This window comes from Lissotriton vulgaris, chromosome 9, assembly GCF_964263255.1.
Source record: "Lissotriton vulgaris chromosome 9, aLisVul1.2, whole genome shotgun sequence".
In the NCBI taxonomy this organism is placed as follows: Eukaryota; Metazoa; Chordata; class Amphibia; order Caudata; family Salamandridae; genus Lissotriton; species Lissotriton vulgaris.
In genome coordinates this window covers 59,051,633-59,069,561 of record NC_141697.1, presented here as the reverse complement: position 1 = coordinate 59,069,561, position 17,929 = coordinate 59,051,633, and the positions used below count along the sequence as shown (strand labels likewise).

General features: G+C 51.7%; 1 protein-coding gene across 1 annotated transcript in view; it reads right to left on the bottom strand.

The window, feature by feature from the left end:
- Positions 1 to 17,929, bottom strand: part of TSLIG3B (tRNA splicing ligase complex subunit 3B) — a 47,851-nt gene that overhangs the window by 9,016 nt on the left and 20,906 nt on the right. The window contains exons 5-7 of the mRNA XM_086937024.1: positions 14,807 to 14,887; positions 13,720 to 13,836; positions 2,958 to 3,125 (exon numbers count right to left, since the gene is read on the bottom strand). Coding sequence (XP_086793150.1) covers positions 2,958 to 3,125; positions 13,720 to 13,836; positions 14,807 to 14,887 — 366 coding nt within the window. The remainder of the gene's footprint in view (positions 1 to 2,957; positions 3,126 to 13,719; positions 13,837 to 14,806; positions 14,888 to 17,929) is intronic.

The window sequence follows — 17,929 nt, the reverse complement described above, 5'->3', positions numbered from 1 at the left end:
GACTTCAAGCATACCACGGATCCAGGGACTTCAAGCATACCACGGATCCAGGGACTTCAAGCATACCACGGATCCAGGGACTTCAAGCACACTACAGATCCAGGGACTTCAAGCATACCACAGATCCAGGGACTTCAAGCATACCACGGATCCAGGGACTTCAAGCACACCACGGATCCAGGGACTTCAAGCACACCACGGATCCAGGGACTTCAAGCATACCACGGATCCAGGGACTTCAAGCATACCACGGATCCAGGGACTTCAAGCATACCACAGATCCAGGGACTTCAAGCACACTACAGATCCAGGGACTTCAAGCACACTACAGATCCAGGGACTTCAAGCACACTACAGATCCAGGGACTTCAAGCATACCACAGATCCAGGGACTTCAAGCACACTACAGATCCAGGGATTTCAAGCATACCACGGATCCAGGGACTTCAAGCATACCACGGATCCAGGGACTTCAAGCATACCACAGATCCAGGGACTTCAAGCATACCACGGATCCAGGGACTTCAAGCACACTACAGATCCAGGGACTTCAAGCATACCACAGATCCAGGGACTTCAAGCATACCACGGATCCAGGGACTTCAAGCACACCACGGATCCAGGGACTTCAAGCACACCACGGATCCAGGGACTTCAAGCATACCACGGATCCAGGGACTTCAAGCATACCACGGATCCAGGGACTTCAAGCATACCACAGATCCAGGGACTTCAAGCACACTACAGATCCAGGGACTTCAAGCACACTACAGATCCAGGGACTTCAAGCACACTACAGATCCAGGGACTTCAAGCATACCACAGATCCAGGGACTTCAAGCACACTACAGATCCAGGGATTTCAAGCATACCACGGATCCAGGGACTTCAAGCATACCACGGATCCAGGGACTTCAAGCATACCACAGATCCAGGGACTTCAAGCATACCACGGATCCAGGGACTTCAAGCATACCACGGATCCAGGGACTTCAAGCACACCACGGATCCAGGGACTTCAAGCATACCACGGATCCAGGGACTTCAAGCATACCACTGATCCAGGGACTTCAAGCACACCACAGATCCAGGGACTTCAAGCATACCACGGATCCAGGGACTTCAAGCACACCACGGATCCAGGGACTTCAAGCACACTACAGATCCAGGGACTTCAAGCATACCACGGATCCAGGGACTTCAAGCATACCACGGATCCAGGGACTTCAAGCATACCACGGATCCAGGGACTTCAAGCATACCACAGATCCAGGGACTTCAAGCATACCACGGATCCAGGGACTTCAAGCACACCACGGATCCAGGGACTTCAAGCATACCACGGATCCAGGGACTTCAAGCATACCACTGATCCAGGGACTTCAAGCACACCACAGATCCAGGGACTTCAAGCACACCACAGATCCAGGGACTTCAAGCACACCACAGATCCAGGGACTTCAAGCACACTACAGATCCAGGGACTTCAAGCACACTACAGATCCAGGGACTTCAAGCACACTACAGATCCAGGGACTTCAAGCACACTACAGATCCAGGGACTTCAAGCACACCACAGATCCAGGGACTTCAAGCATACCATGGATCCAGGGACTTCAAGCATACCACGGATCCAGGGACTTCAAGCATACCACGGATCCAGGGACTTCAAGCATACCACGGATCCAGGGACTTCAAGCATACCACGGATCCAGGGACTTCAAGCATACCACGGATCCAGGGACTTCAAGCACACCACGGATCCAGGGACTTCAAGCACACTACAGATCCAGGGACTTCAAGCATACCACGGATCCAGGGACTTCAAGCATACCACGGATCCAGGGACTTCAAGCACACTACAGATCCAGGGACTTCAAGCACACTACAGATCCAGGGACTTCAAGCATACCACAGATCCAGGGACTTCAAGCACACTACAGATCCAGGGACTTCAAGCATACCACGGATCCAGGGACTTCAAGCATACCACGGATCCAGGGACTTCAAGCATACCATGCTTCCAGAAAGTGTGGGGTGTTGCGAACCCGTGAATAAGAACATTACGGGCCTCCTGTATACATTCTTTGAATGTCCCAGTAGCAATTCACTATTTCCATCCACTAGCTGCAATAGGACTTGCCTTCCCTTGTCCCTGCTCTCCCTCCCCAAAGGGAGGAAGAGCAGTTGCTCAACACAGAGCTGGCCTGCTCCACTTGCTGCCCCCAACGCACAGCCTGCCCACTTCTCTAACATACCCGGTCTTCCTTCTCGCTTTGCAGCAAACCTAACCCACCTACAACCCTTGAAGCGTTGTTTCCCATGTCCACAACTGCACAGCACTTCATTGTTTCTTGCTAGTTTTGCACTATAGAACAGCACATACACTCACTGATGTGACTACCGCTTCATCTCAGGTTTGCAGCCTCCTCATCCAAGACACACTTTGGTAGGAACAGCCTTGACATGGCTGAGGGGAGCCCTTCACATTGGTATTGTAGATAGGGCTGCCGTTTCAATGCTCCAATGGTTGTTAAACAAGAACTCTGCATTCCACATAGTACATGGTGTCCTATTACGAGAACAATATATTATTGTAGAGTAGCTCATTCAGAAGAGGATGGAGAGACAGACCTTTGGCTTTACATATCAAAGACTCCTGGTCTTGGGTAAGTGTGGAGGTAGGTATTCCACCATTTCTTTTCACCACCCACAACCCTATCAGCAGCATTTTCAGGTGGAGTGCCTGCCAGAGATGAAGAAACATCTGGCGCCACAGACTGGTCTATGAAGCGAGATGTTTATTATGATGACCCTTGTGAAGATTCTATTGTCCGGGCACAGTGGACAGACTCTATAGCCAATTCAGGAAATACTGCCCACAATAGGATCACTGATAAAATCCACTGGCTCACAGGGAACCGCCCATGGAGAGGCCTTTGTCGCCACACACTCACCTTGTTGATGGCACATACAGATTTCTCCCTGGTTTTGCCACTGCTGGTGCGGATAATATTGGAGAGATCTTCTCTTGCGGCGAACAGATGACCCAATGTGACTGAGGTTTTCGAAGACAGGGCATATCGTTTCGGCTGATAGGCTCTGGCTATTTCATCCGTTTTTGCCTGAAAGATGAAAACATGCATCACTAAGATGAGGAAACTGAGTGCACTGGGTTAATGTCCAGGTCAGATTCAGAATGGCAAAATCTACGAAGAGCAGAAACTGCTTCATAAAGGATTTAAAAATGGCATTTAAAGTAACTTGGCACCCTCCAATTCAAAATGTTCAACAGTATATTAAAAAAAAAACCAGATGACACTCGGAGCTCCTGTACACTCTCAGCTCCCTGATGTAAAACAAACCTTTACAGCTCCTAGATGGGGGGAACAATTGAGGTACAGGCAAACAACATTGTGCTTGAGGGCCATGCACCTTATTCTCTATGGCTGCTCGCTCAGCAGCCATCCTTGCGACACCCTGGTTGGTTCTCACAGTGCAGCACAGGGCACGGGGCTGCCTCCCTGGCAGCCATTGAAGTGGTCGCGCATTACAAATCAGAGCAGCAAGACATAGTTTCAACCTTTACTCCCTCTCCGACTGCCCCTCCACACTTTTAAGGAGACAGAGAGGATGAAAACTGCCAATCTAAACTCTTTCTGAAGGCTTTGCAAAATTAAACACCAATAGTAGGATAAACAAAAACAAAAAAACATTATGCATGGAATAGCTAACTTTGCAATCATGAGGAACAGTGCAGTCAAGTGAAGGAAGATTGATCTGCTTCTGTCCGAGGACAGTCTACAGGTCGTAGGTTCAATTCCAAACATGACCAATTCAACTTTTTACCCTTCCATGGTCAAACGAATGAGTGCTACTGAGCTGGATAAGACTACAACAACCTATTGAGGATTAAACAGAGATTTCAGTTCATGGTGTGTGCTCCAGTGCTTAATTTGAGCAATTGTTTGCCAGTGGGGGCCACAAGCATTCATTTTTGGGGACCAGCACTTAGGTTTCCTCATCACACATTTACCGAGAGCAGCAGAGTGTTGGAAAGGGTATTTTTAGGACTGGCCGAGCGAGGTCGAGAGGCCTCCTGGTGAGGTTCCCCTCCTAGGATCGTACAGACGAGCAATCACCCCCCTACAGATGGATACCACACAAAGATAGGTTCTTAACGTTTTTATCAATACTTGAAGGCAGGTTATCGTAACGATACAGGGATACGTGGATCCAGGGATCCTATCCAACTTAGTCTCTGAGGGAAGGGGGTAGCGGGACAGTTTTTGGTACCAGCCTGGTACAGGGATACCCTGCGCTCAGCTCTCAATCCTCGAGCCGGGGGGTTCTTTGGTATGAGCCGCGGCAGCGCCAGCAGGGCTCCAAGGATGGTTTCACGAAGATGGGCCGCGGCAGAGCCAGCAGGGCTCCAGAGATGGTTTCACGAAGATGGGCCGCGGCAACGCCAGCAGGGCTCCAGAGATGGTTTCATGAAGATGGGCCGCGGCAGCGCCAGCAGGGCTCCAAGGATGGTTTCACGAAGATGGGCCGCGGCAGCGCCAGCAGGGCTCCAGAGAGGGTTTCACGAAGATGGGCCGCGGCAGCGCAAGCAGGGCTCCAAGGATGGTTTCACGAAGATGGGCCGCGGCAGCGCCAGCAGGGCTCCAGAGATGGTTACGGGTTCCACGCGGATGAGTTCATCTCAGGGTCTCTCAACTCCAGGATACAACTCCCGACCTGCTCTGGGGCTGCCCTAGTTATAGGTCTGGCGTCCTTTGATGTCCGGACCCTCGCACCTGGGGGTCGGAGGGGCCGGGATGTGCGTGTCCAGACACCCAGCAGGGGGGTGGAGCCAGCGCCCAGGGAGGCTGGGGGCGACCGAAACCAGGAGTCGGGGGACGGTTGGAGGACCATCGAAACTCTTTATCCCCATTGATCCGTCAAGTGATATCATTACCCCCTGGTCAGATGGTGGTGTCTCTATGTCGGGCTGTGCTGGGTCTGCGGCTGGGGTCGGGCCGAGGCCACGAGGCCTGGTCGTGGAGGGCCCAAGATGGAGGCTGGATCTGAGGTGGCGGTCCGGGATAGGGTTCGGCCCAGCCGAGGGTGTTGAGGAGAGGTTGTCGAGTTCCAACGGGGGAGAGCTGGTGGCTGCCCGGAGGGCGGCTCTCGGGGAGGGTGGATGGTGCTGCTCTCGGCCGGGGAACAGGGGTCGAGGTAGTCCGGGACCCGCCATGCGGGAGAAGGAGGACCACGCCACGAGGCCGGGTCCAACACACGTCCCCCCCAGCTGAAGGCAGGGAGAGTCACCCATCTTCTTGGGTATTCTCCTCGCCGAGGCGGAAGAAGCGGGACAGGCCGTCTGCATTGGTGTGGTCGTTGCCTGGGCGATGCTCCACCGTGAAGTCCATCCCTTGTAGGGAGATGGACCAACGCAACAACTTCGGGTTCTCCCCTCGCATCTGCATCAGCCACTGCAGTGGTCAGTGGTCGGTTTGCACCCGGAAGTGGGTGCCAAAGAGATAGGGCCGGAGTTTCTTGAGGGCCCATACCACGGCGAAGGCCTCCCGCTCAATGGTGCTCCAGCGCTGTTACCGGGCCTGCAGACGTCGGCTAATGAAGGCCACCGGCTGATCAATTCCCTCGGGATTGACTTGGGAGAGAACGGCCCCAACGCCGTGATCGGAGGCATCTGTTTGCACTATGAATTCCCAGCTGTAATCGGGGGCTTGGAGCACGGGGCGGTACACATCGCTTGTGAGGGTCTCAAAGGCGGCCTGACACTCGGGGGTCCAGTGCACCTTCTTTGGTTGTCTCTTGGAAGTGAGTTCCGTGAGGGGGCCCACAATACTGCCATAGTCTTTTATGAAGCGCCGGTAATATCCAGTGAGCCCCAGGAAGGCTCGGGCCTCCGTCTGGGTGACCGGGGGCTCCCAGGCCATGATGGCGTCGATCTTGGGTGGGAGGGGGGCCACCTGGCCACTTCCCACTTGGTGCCCCAGGTAGGTCACGGAACTTTGGCCGATCTGACATTTGCTGGCTTTGTCAGTCCGGCCCGGCGGAGGGCGGCCAGGACCTCCCGAAGGTGTTGGAGGTGTTCAGCCCAGTGGAGGCTGTACACCGCGAGATCATCCAGGTAGGCGGTGCTGAACTCCTCGAGCCCCGCCAGCACCTTATTCACCAGTCTCTGCAACGTGGCGGGGGCGTTTTTCATTCCGAAGGGCATCAACCGGAAGTGGTAGTGGCCATCGGGGGTGGAGAACGCGGATCACTCCTAGGCGCCTGGAGTGAGTCCGATCTGCCAGTAGCCCGTGGTCAGGTCGAAGGTGCTCAGGTAACGGGCCGCCCCCAGGCGGTCGATTAGTTCATCAGCCCGGGGGATGGGGTGAGCATCTGTCCTGGTGACGGCGTTCAGACCCCGGTAGTCCACACAAAACCTGAGTTCGGGGGCGACGCCAGGGGCGGCGGCCTTGGGGACCAGGACAACAGGACTGGCCCATGGACTGTCGGAGGGTTCGACCACCCCCATAGCCAGCATTTTGGACACTTCGGACTGGATGCAGGCTCGCACTCGATCGGGAACTCGTTAGGCCCGGTGCCGCACAGGCGAACTATCCCCGGTGTCGACATCGTGGAGGCACCACGGGGTAACCCCGGGGGTGAGAGAGAATAGATCTGAAAATTGTCTCAATAGTTCTTGGCAATCTTGGCGTTGTTCTGGGGTCAGGGTGGAAGAGAGGTTAACTCCTTCCACGGAGCAGTCTTTTTCGAAGGTACTCAGAAGGTCTGGTAGGGGCTCGGAGTCGTCTTCAGGCCCACTGTCGGTAGCCATCAGGAGGCTAAGTTCTGAGCGGACAAAGTGAGGCTTGAGTCGGTTGGCGTGGAGGACCCGGAGGGGGTTCCTAGGGGACTCCATGTCTACTAGGTAGGTGACGGGGCCCTTGCGCTCCACCACCTTGAAGGGCCCGGTCCATTTGTTCTGGAGAGAACATGGTTCAACCGGAGACATGACCCAGACCTGCTGTCCCGGCTCGAACTCAATAGACGAGGCGTTTTGATCTTACCAGCGCTTCATGTCTTCTTGACTGGCTTCGAGGTTGGTCTTGGCAAGTTCTCGGAACCGCCTAGTCTGGTTCCGGAGAGTCAGGAGGTACCGGTACACATCGGGGGGAGCATCTTGGGCGGTCACCTCCCATCCTTCTTTGGCCAAGCTTAGGGGACCCCGGACGGGGTGTCCGTACAATAGTTCAAAGGGGCTGAACCCCAGGGACTTCTGGGGGACCTCTCGATAGGCGAAGAGGAGGCAGGGCAGCAACACGTCCCATTGGCGTCGTAAGGGTTCCTCTAGGCCCATGATCATCCCCTTGAGGGTGCGATTGAAGCGTTCTAGCAGTCCGTTCCCTTAGGGGTGGTATGGGGTCGTAAATTTGTACGTGACCCCACATTGCTGCCAGAGAGACTACATGTATCGGGAGATGAAGTTCGTGCCCCGATCACTGACCACTTCTCAGGGGAAGCCCACCCGGGAGAAGATCCCCATCAAGGCCCGGCCCACCACGGGAGCTGTCACGGTCCGGAGAGGGATGGCTTCGGGATAGCGGGTGGCATGGTCCACTAGGACAAGGATGAACTGGTGACCATGCGATGTCTGGGGCTCCAGGGGCCCCAAGATGTCGATTCCCACCCGCTCGAAGGGAGTGTTGACGACTGGGAAAGGTTGCAGGGGAACTTTTAGTTTTCCGCCGCTCTTCCCGCTGGCTTGGCAATTGGGACAAGTTCGGCAGTGGTTGATCACATTGTTCCTCATCCCGGGCTAGTAGAAGTGGGTCACCAGGCGGCTGTAAGTTTTGTCTTGCCCCAGGTGCCCGGCGAGGGGCACATCATGTGCCAGGTTCAAGAGGAAGTCTCGGAATCGGAGGGGAACTACCAGCACCCGGCTGGCCCCTAGCTCGGCAATCTTCTGCTCGCTGTAGAGGAGTTCATTGTCCCAATAGATCCAGTGTGCCCCCGAGGCAGCCCCGGTGCTCTGGGCTGCGGCTTGCTGTCGGATCCCCTCGAGGGAGGGACATGTTTTTTGTTCTTGACAGAACTGTTCTCGAGTGAGGCCACCTTCTTGGCGCCACTGGGCCAGTTCCGAGAGGTCGCTGAGCGGGGCAACTTCTTCACAGTCGGGCCCCGGTGAACCGGGTTCAGGGGAGGGGTCTTCGGCGACGACGGGCGGTGGAGGCTCGGGCCATTCCGGTTCTTCAGTGGCGGTGATGGCTCGGGCGGCCATGGATCGGGTTGTCGCACAGACCCATTCAGGAAGGCCAAGCATCCCCAGGTGCTCCCTCCGCTCGACGTCAGCCCAGAGGGAACTCTCGAGGTCGTTCCCGAGGAGGCAGTCTACAGCGGCATCGTCTCGGACAGTCACTTTTAGCATGCCTGATACTCCTCCCCATTCAAAGGGGATGCGGGCCATCTGGCACAGGCTCTCGGAATTGTCTGCGGACCGTACTGGGCACAGTACATCGGGTAAGATTTGATCTGTGGTTACCAGGTGGCAACGGACAGCCGTCACACTGGCCCCTGTGTCGCGGAGGGCTTCGGCCCGGTGTCCATTAATGGTGACCCACTGGCTGTACTTCTGGGTGTTGGTCGGGATTGGGGCCCAGGGGACCATATCTCTTTCTTCCAGACATACCAGGGACATGGCTGCGAGCTCCCACTCGGGCTGGTCTTGTTCATAGTCTTCTGCTTCTTCTTCACCCTGCTCCTCCCCCAGGGAGGCGGCGGAGATCTGGCGGTTTTGCGAACCCTTGGGGTTGGATGGCTGGTTTCTGGGTCAGTTGGGGTCATTGGCGTAGTGACCGGGTCGCTGGCATTTGTGGCAGATGAGGCTCGAGCGGGGCCCCAACCGTGCAGGGGGGGCTCCTCTCCCGGCCAGGGGAGGGGAAGTGTTGGTGGGGGCCACCGTGGTGAAATCCCTGCCCCGGCCCTGGCCTCCTCCTCCTCCTCCGCCTCGCTGATGGTGGGATCGCTGGTGAGCTCGGCCTTGGTCGCCCATCCAGTTCCGGGGGACCCTGGTGCTTTCCCACCGATCAGCCTCGATGGCGAGTTTACGTGGCTCGGTCAGTTTGCTGTCGAGGAGATGCTGCCTGAGTTAGACGAAACAGTTGTTGGAGAGGTGTTTGTTGGTTATCAAGAGGAGGGAGAGAGATCAGTCGATCAAACGGGCACCGTTTACCACTAAGGGAAGTGGAAGGTCCAGTATCAGCTTGTGCCCTCAAGTATGGCTCAACAATGTGGGTTGCTGAACTGTTCCTTTAGACAGGACAGTGTGTGTATCTGGCGTGACCGGAAGTGTGGTTGTAACACCCTTGGGCATCCATTATGTTGGAAATATTTGCCTCACACACCCATACAGGTGTCATGCTTCATCATTGGCGTTTGCTCCTCGTCGGAGAGGCGGTGCAATCCCCGACGGGCTCACCTCCAAGAGGGGCTCTTTGACGGAGATCTTTTGATTCCAACTGCCTTTTGGTGAAGTGCGGGTGTGCGGGGGGTGTAGACTGTAGCCTAGGTGGTGATTTAAAATGAAGTAGAGGGTACCGGAAACAATTTTATTCAGGGGGTCCCCTACTGCAGCTTAAAAACGTGAAACTAGGTGCCAACAAGTTAGGTATAGAGGCCCTAGATTAGATTTGTCATGAAGTTGGTCAACATGTTTCTCGCATGGGCTAGGTACCCGCGATTCATCAGGACCTATACTATATAAAAAGAAGGTCTCTCCCGGCAGTACCAACCCGCCGAGCATTGTTGTTGCTTATAGTCCATGACCATTAGGTGAGTCGGGCTCTTACCCCTGCATTTCGACAATTTTCACAATGCAGTCCCAGTGTTTACTACATCACCACATTGGGGAATCACTATTAAACGAGAAGGAGGATGTTTCTCCTAATAGCTTGCTGCAGTTTTTATACTTGCTATTTTTTTACCTTTTACTCACAATAAGTTAGTGTGACCGGATTGATTCACTTTGTCACAATGCAGTCACGTCGACTTGATGCTGGTAAATCACATGATCACTAGCTTAACACTGTGTGTGTATGTGGCTTAGCACCTTGTATTTAGTCTGGCGATCATTGAATGCTTTTAACCCTGTACTCTTATTTCCCATTTAGGCATAGGATAGAGCTACAGAGGTAACTTTAAATATTCCACAATACTGGTATTAGGCACATGACACTAGCATGTTGTTTAATGTCTGTAGACCTTCTTTTTATATAGTATAGGTTCTGATGAATCGCGGGTACCTAGCCCATGCGAGAAACATGTTGACCAATTTCATGACAAATTTAATCTAGGGCCTCTATACCTAACTTGTTGGCACCTAGTTTCACGTTTTTAAGCTGCAGTAGGGGACCCCCTGAATAAAATTGTTTCCGGTACCCTCTACTTCATTTTAAATCACCACCTAGGCTACAGTCTACACCCCCCGCACACCCGCACTTCACCAAAAGGCAGTTGGAATCAAAAGATCCCCGTTGGAGAGGTGTTCCCATACAATGAGGTTGAACAGCTGCTCGTAGGTGGTGACTTGGCTGCCCTTGATCCACCCCTCCAAGGCTCTACTATAGAAGTTCACATATTCCACCCAGGTGGTACAGGGGATCCTCTTGCAGTCTCGGAATCGCTGCCGGTACATCTCGGGGGTGAGCCCATAGCGAGTGAGGAGGGCGGCTTTCATGTGTTCGTATGAGGTCATCTCAGCATCGGGGAGCTGTAGCAGGGCGTCTCTCCCCTCATTGACGAACCTCCCCCACAACCCGGCACCCCAGTCTTTTTGTGGTACTCGGTGGAAGGTCATGGCTACCTGGTAGGCTTTAAACCATTGCTGGATGTCGTCGTTTTTATAGTATTCTCGGACGACATCTTTGGGAATGTGGACCTTGGTGTCTGTAGCGGGAGAGGGGCTCTGGCTCCCAGAGACGCCGGTGTCCCCGTTTTGTTTCCTAATCTCCAGTTCCTTTAAACCGCGCTCGTGCTCGTACGCGAGCTTCTTCTCCTCCAATTCTCTCTGCCTTCTTTTCTCTTCCAGGTCTCCCTGTAGCCGTAGTTGCTCAAGGGCTATCTTTTATTCAGCCAGTTGCAGTTCCCCATCTAAGCGGAGTCTAGCCAGGTCCAATTCGTGGAGCCGGCTTCTTTCTCGTTCTCGGGCATCCTCGAGGGAGAGGCCCGTGTTTCTCTCCTCCGCCGGGGTTGTGGTGTTTTCAGGGTGCAGCTCGGTGGCTGTGATGCCTTAGTTTTGAGGTGGCGACGCTCCTGTCTCCACCCAGGTCTGCAGAGCTTGCTTAAGATCGTCTTTGGTGCTTAGTCCTGTGGTAGCGATACCCAAGTCTTTGCAGAATTGCTTCAATTCTTTGTGGCTATAATCTTCCAGTCGTTCCATCTGGAACTCTGCAGTTGGGCCGGTTTCCTTAGTCGTCATGGTTGTCGCGTCTCTGTTCATAGTGGGTCGATTTACTCTCTGTACGATCTGCGTCGGCTCGGATCGCACCACCTGCCACCAATGTTGGAAAGGGTATTTTTAGGACTGGCCGAGCGTGGTCGAGAGGCCTCTTGGTGAGGTTCCCCTCCTAGGATCGTTCAGACGAGCAATCACCCCCCTACAGATGGATACCACACAAAGATAGGTTCTTAACGTTTTTATCAATACTTGAAGGCAGGTTATCGTAACGATACAGGGATACGTGGATCCAGGGATCCTATCCAACTTAGTCTCTGAGGGAAGGGGGTAGCGGGACAGTCTTGGTACCAGCCTGGTACAGGGATACCCTGCGCTCAGCTCTCAATCCTCGAGCCGGGGGGTTCTTTGGTATGAGCCGTGCCAGCGCCAGCAGGGCTAAAAGGATGGTTTCACGAAGATGGGCCGCGGCAGCGCCAGCAGGGCTCCAAGGATGGTTTCACGAAGATGGGCCGCGGCAGCGCCAGCAGGGCTCCAGAGATGGTTTCACGAAGATGGGCCGCGGCAACGCCAGCAGGGCTCCAGAGATGGTTTCACGAAGATGGGCCGCGGCAGCGCCAGCAGGGCTCCAAGGATGGTTTCACGAAGATGGGCCGCGGCAGCGCCAGCAGGGCTCCAGAGAGGGTTTCACGGAGATGGGCCGCGGCAGCGCCAGAAGGGCTCCAGAGAGGGTTTCACGAAGATGGGCCGCGGCAGCGCCAGCAGGGCTCCAAGGATGGTTTCACGAAGATGGGCCGCGGCAGCGCCAGCAGGGCTCCAGAGATGGTTACGGGTTCCACGCGGATGAGTTCGTCTCAGGGTCTCTCGACTCCGGGATACAACTCCCAACCTGCTCTGGGGCTGCCCTAGTTATAGGTCTGGCGTCCTTTAATGTCCGGACCCTCGCACCTGGGGGTCGGAGGGGCCGGGATGTGCGTGTGCAGACACCCAGCAGGGGGGTGGAGCCAGCGCCCAGGGAGGCTGGGGGCGACCGAAACCAGGAGTCGGGGGACGGTTGGAGGACCATCGAAACTCTTTATCCCCATTGATCCGTCAAGTGATCTCATTACCCCCTGGTCAGATGGTGGTGCCTCTATGTCAGGGCTGTGCTGGGTCTGCGGCTGGGGTCGGGCCGAGGCCACGAGGCCACGAGGCCTGGTCGTGGAGGGCCCAAGATGGAGGCTGGATCTGAGGTGGCGTACGGGATAGGGTTCGGGCCAGCCGAGGGTGTTGAGGAGAGGTTGTCGAGTTCCAACGGGGGAGAGCTGGTGGCTGCCCGGAGGGCGGCTCTCGTGGAGGGTGGATGGAGCTGCTCTCGGCCGGGGAACAGGGGTCGAGGTAGTCCGGCACCCGCCATGCGGGAGAAGGGGGACCACGCCACGAGGCCGGGTCCAACACAGAGGAAAACACACACAAAGGGGAAAGGAGGAAGGGAAAGAGGCAAAAACGTCCCCAAGGGAGAAAGCAGGGACCTGCAATAGTGAGATAAAGGGACAGGGTGTGCCTGTTAGTGGCTTAAAGAGGCAGGATGTGGGTTCAAGGAGACACAGCCTTGGTATTCAGGGCCACTTATATCTAATAGCGCCGGCCACAGGCTTCTGAGCAGAGCTTTGGGCACCGGCACTCATTCTTTTACAAATCCACCACTGATGTGCTCTACTGTCAATACATTCTGCAGGGCTATGCTAGGAGAAATGAACTGCATACTCAATAAACCGGGTTTTCATACTGAGAAACGTAGACTCCATTCGTACTGTAATGTTTGTGGTATTCGCAGTGTGACCCAACTGTTCCTGAGGCTTTCCTTATTTAACCTTTAATTAATTTGTTCATTTTACTGACACCCCTCTTCACCTGCATACACGGAAGCCATGGTGATCACAGAGTAACACTGTCAGCCTACACGTCATCATTAGTGCAGTCCAGGGTTAACATAAAATGTGTATTTGTGAAGTCCATGTTCACCCCTTGGGGTATCTTGGCACTGAACAACAGACATTAATTGTTACCCAACTCAATGGCAATTACTTTAGCAACCTCTCAAGGATGAAAACGTGAGTGCAACCATGAGGTCAAAAACTTATCCTTGAAGTGTACGCATTAGTACAATGAGCCACTAGAGCCACCACAGAGGACTAAGACTCAGGGATGCAACTTTGGGCAGGGATGAGCTTTGAGCACTACTTGCTGGAGGTAAATGAACAGATTGGTTCCACTCTTCTCTGACCTACCGTTGCTCGGTCAGACCACCCGAAGGACTGCACTGTGACATCCAACCTCTTCACCAGCATTCTGCGACGACATTCATACTCACTCAAAAGGACAGAGTTGATTTTTTCAAGCTTTTCCTGCAGGACAATATAAAAAAAATGCCAACATGTTCAAATGACACCAATGTTGTGTTCTCTAGAACAGACCAGCCTTTGGAGTTAAGTCAGCTAGAATGCCTTAGCGCCTAACTGCAACCAAGGTCTTTAAAATAATGACTGCTCCCCAACTGATTCCAAGTTTTGGGAGGGGCCGGCAGCTGCTATTTGCTCCTGGGCTGCTCCACATGTCAAAAAGCCCTTTCATGCAAGTGAAAATCAAGAAAATGGCAAACACTTCATTCCGTAGGCAGGTGCATGCATGATGATGCAAGCACGAGACTAGGGGACAAAATGGCTGCCATTTGTGGCTGCATTATTGGGTCTCTGGAACCAAGCTATACCTGATTGATTAAGCCTAACTAGGGCACAACCGGTCCTGGGTTGCTTGTGTTTTTGGGTACAGGGAGGATCTTGTCTGGCTGTTCGGACTGGACTGTTCCCATTGGAGCTGGGTCAAGACTGATTTGCATACCCCTGGCTCCAAACTGAGGAAGCATGGTGTGCAAAAGAACGATGGACTGGGATGCGGCATGAGTGATTACCAGTGGCTGACATTAATTCCACCCATCACTTTTTTGTATACTTAAATAGGAGAATAGGTTGTGAAAGAGTTTAGGGTTAATGTCACAAATCAATCAATCAATAAGACTTTGCAAGTGAAATCTCTTGCCATGGTCAGCCAACTGCATCAAATGTGTAGCAAATTCAGCATGAGTGGCTAATGGCTTGGCTCACAGAAAACCAGCGATGCCATGCTACCCGAAAAGGAGTCTTTCCTTCAACAGGCAGCAGAGAAACAAATGTACCTTGAGAGACTCTCAAGGTACATGGGTTTTATGGGTGAAGATATTGAATAAGTTAACTTCATAATTAACATCACACTCCTGCACTATTGTACTGCAGTGGCAATATGCAGTAAGGTGGGTATCTTAGTAGATGGCTTTCTTACCGTCTGTTCTTCATTTAACTCTCCTTTAAACAATGGCGTTCCTATATGGTTCTTTTTGACTTTGGCAAGGATATCTTTTATCTGAAACAAAAAAAAACTCTTACAATACTGACACAAATCAGGGCATTAGGAACCACAGCCCTTGGTATGGGGCAAATAACAAATGAATAGCATGCACATGTTATACATTCTCAGGGTTGACACGGAAGTGTTCAATAGGTGAATTTATGCCACTGTGCAATCATCAATCACATGCATCCTTCCAAAATGTTGCACAATTTAAAGCCAAGTCAGACAACCCCCTAAATGAAGGGAGCATCCTATTCAGTGCTCGTATCCAGATAAATTTGCAAATAAATGTGTTACCACCATGCTGCTTACTTTGCAACTTGGTGGGGGGTTGCACTTATAAGAAAATGGGTTAATAGTTGGGGAGGATGTAAGATTCTTCCAAGTAGTAAGCACAAACTCTTATTTGGTCCAGCACACAAATTCAATAAAATAAAACCGGACTCAATTCCCGGTAACTAATGCACAGAGCAGACAGGCTTAGCTTAAAGAAAAGTGTATGATAAGCAGTACTAAAAACAGAACTAGAAAAATCCACTCGCTATGGCGAGTCAGATTTTATCAGGTTGAGCTATTTTTTGCACCTACTCATCTGTTCTGGCGAGTGAACTTAAGCTGGAAGGAACTGGAGTGTTCTGTTCATTCAGGAAGTGAACGAGCAATAAAGACTTTTAAATCTTGTTTTTATCTAGACACATTTACTGTCTGTTCAAGGACAGAGGTCAAATGTCATTTTTTCTTTTTACTAATTGTTTCCTATCTTAATATGGAGATTTTTGTCAAGTCATCGGTCCGACAATCATTGTGAAAGAAAAGGCTGTAAGATCCCAGTTTTTTGTCTAACACAAAACGTTGAAAAAGCTTGTAAAGGAACAGTCCAAGTATTTCAAAATATATCAGAAAGTACTAAATAACTTTTTTTCTTGTAATTCAAAGTGTGATGCAAACAAAGATGTAGGTGGGAGCAAAACAAATTAGAACACTTTACTTGGTGATGTGCAAATGACATATTTTTAGACACTAAATTTCCAAACATTGTACACTATATAGTTTTATCAGTAAAACCACGTCACTGGAAAATGTTGTGGCCAATTCAATGGAAAATCTGTTGATTGCAAATAAGTGTACTACCACTTCATGCTTCCGGTAGTTATTAAAAGTAATCGTTTTTAAACATGATTTGAGAAACATTCCTGCCCCGGACGATAATGTGGTTAATTAACTATTAGGCAAGTCAGAGGTCATGTGTAACCTATACGTGGCTCGATATGTATTATATATGGAGCAAACGTTTAGTCTATTAAATTAAACAAGTGTTTTTTGTACAGCAGATATGCTGAACTTGCGTATTTAAAGGTGCTTTTATAGGATATAAAAATGTAAATGGAAGCGTACTAAAATATTTGCCCAGGATCACATAATTTGAAACCAGTTTATGGGCCACGAGCATTATAAATTAGGTCAAATAGAATATTTAAGTCACTAGACCTACAGGTAGGGTAAAAAAATGTATGATTTTCCAAGGCCTGCAAAAAGTTTAAACACAATAATAAATATCTTACAACAAATTACAAAAAAAAGAAAATGTTATAAGAAACATAACAAAAAAGTCTAGTCCACTCAGGGCAACCGGATATATACATTTTTGAAGTTTTAGGATAAAAAAATGCCAACCAGAAGTCACTGTTCTCAATTGACCAGGTTCGATGGAAAGGAAATCTGATACATCAAGCAGGTTGCGCCAACCATAGTTATTACCTTCTGGCTGAAGACCTAATTGCCACTTTTGGCGGAGGGGTGGTGCAAACCACCGCTCCAGCAAAGGTCACTGCCGCCCACTCGATTACGAGCAATATTCTGGTCTGGCGGGTGGGCGGAGTGGCGGTTCCGCTGCGGTGCGTCTTTCAAGGGCAGCGGTGCCTTTGAAAGAGGCACCAAAATGGGAACGCCACAAGGGGTTCCTGCACGGCATGAACTTGAAAGTCCATGCTGTGCAGGAACCTGGGTACATGCACACAGTGGGGCACATGTTATGCCCCCCTGCATGCATCCAAAGGCTGAGGGGGCACAGGTGGCCCTGCAGGGCCCCTTTGTTTCAGCGCTGCCTGCCTTTTCAGGGAGGAAAGACCACCTTTCCACCACCTGTATATTACATGGCCCCTGACCGACCTTCCGCAGACCAGTGACCAGGCCGGCGGTCGAATTAAGGGCCACCCACCTAGGTCGTAATAGGGCAGTCAGGCCTCAAACCGCCAGACTCGTAATTAGGCCCTTAGTCTTTTTTTATGGAAGTGCAAATCTTCCAATGGGGCAAGGATGAAGGCTGTATCCCACGGCGCCCACCCGATTCCAATGTTTTAAAGTAGCTCCCCTTAGTAATTTATAAGGCTTCGAGTACCTCAAGAACAGGACTTACAGTCCAGAACCTACTCCAGCAGAGACCACCATCACAGTCCAGGTCCACTTGCAACTGGTCACTCTATGAAAAGTTCTCTTGCAATGTTTTATGTCCCTGTAGCCACATGGGAGATCATCCAACAAAACCTTGGAGTTTGCTTTTCAGTTCTGGGTGCAAGTGGAAGAGGGTCCAGCCGTACATTTCTCCACACAGGCAGCAGGTCAAGTCCTCTTCTGTTCTTCCGCAGCTCCAGATGACTTCTGGTGAGCTGGGGTGAGGTGCCACTTTTGTAAGAATCACTCTAACATAGGCAGGAGTAACTCCTAGACACTCCCTGACCAATGAGGAAATATTTCCCAAGAAGAAGCATGCCCCTTTTTCAGCACAGAGGAAGTTACCTCCGCCAGCCAAAGGGCACTCTGCTCGCCAAATTTAAAGTAATCCGCTGGGCCAGGGGACAAATCTGTATATTAAAAGGAACTACCTTCAATACAGATCCTTTCAATGCACAGATAGTTTAGTGTACTTCTGCCATCGGTGTTAACAGACATATAACAAACTTTTCAAAACTTTTTTTTCAAACTCAAAAAACAAAATATTAAGGACCTCCCAGACCCTGTCCGCCTAGAACTCTAAATGAGGCCTTATGTTTCCAT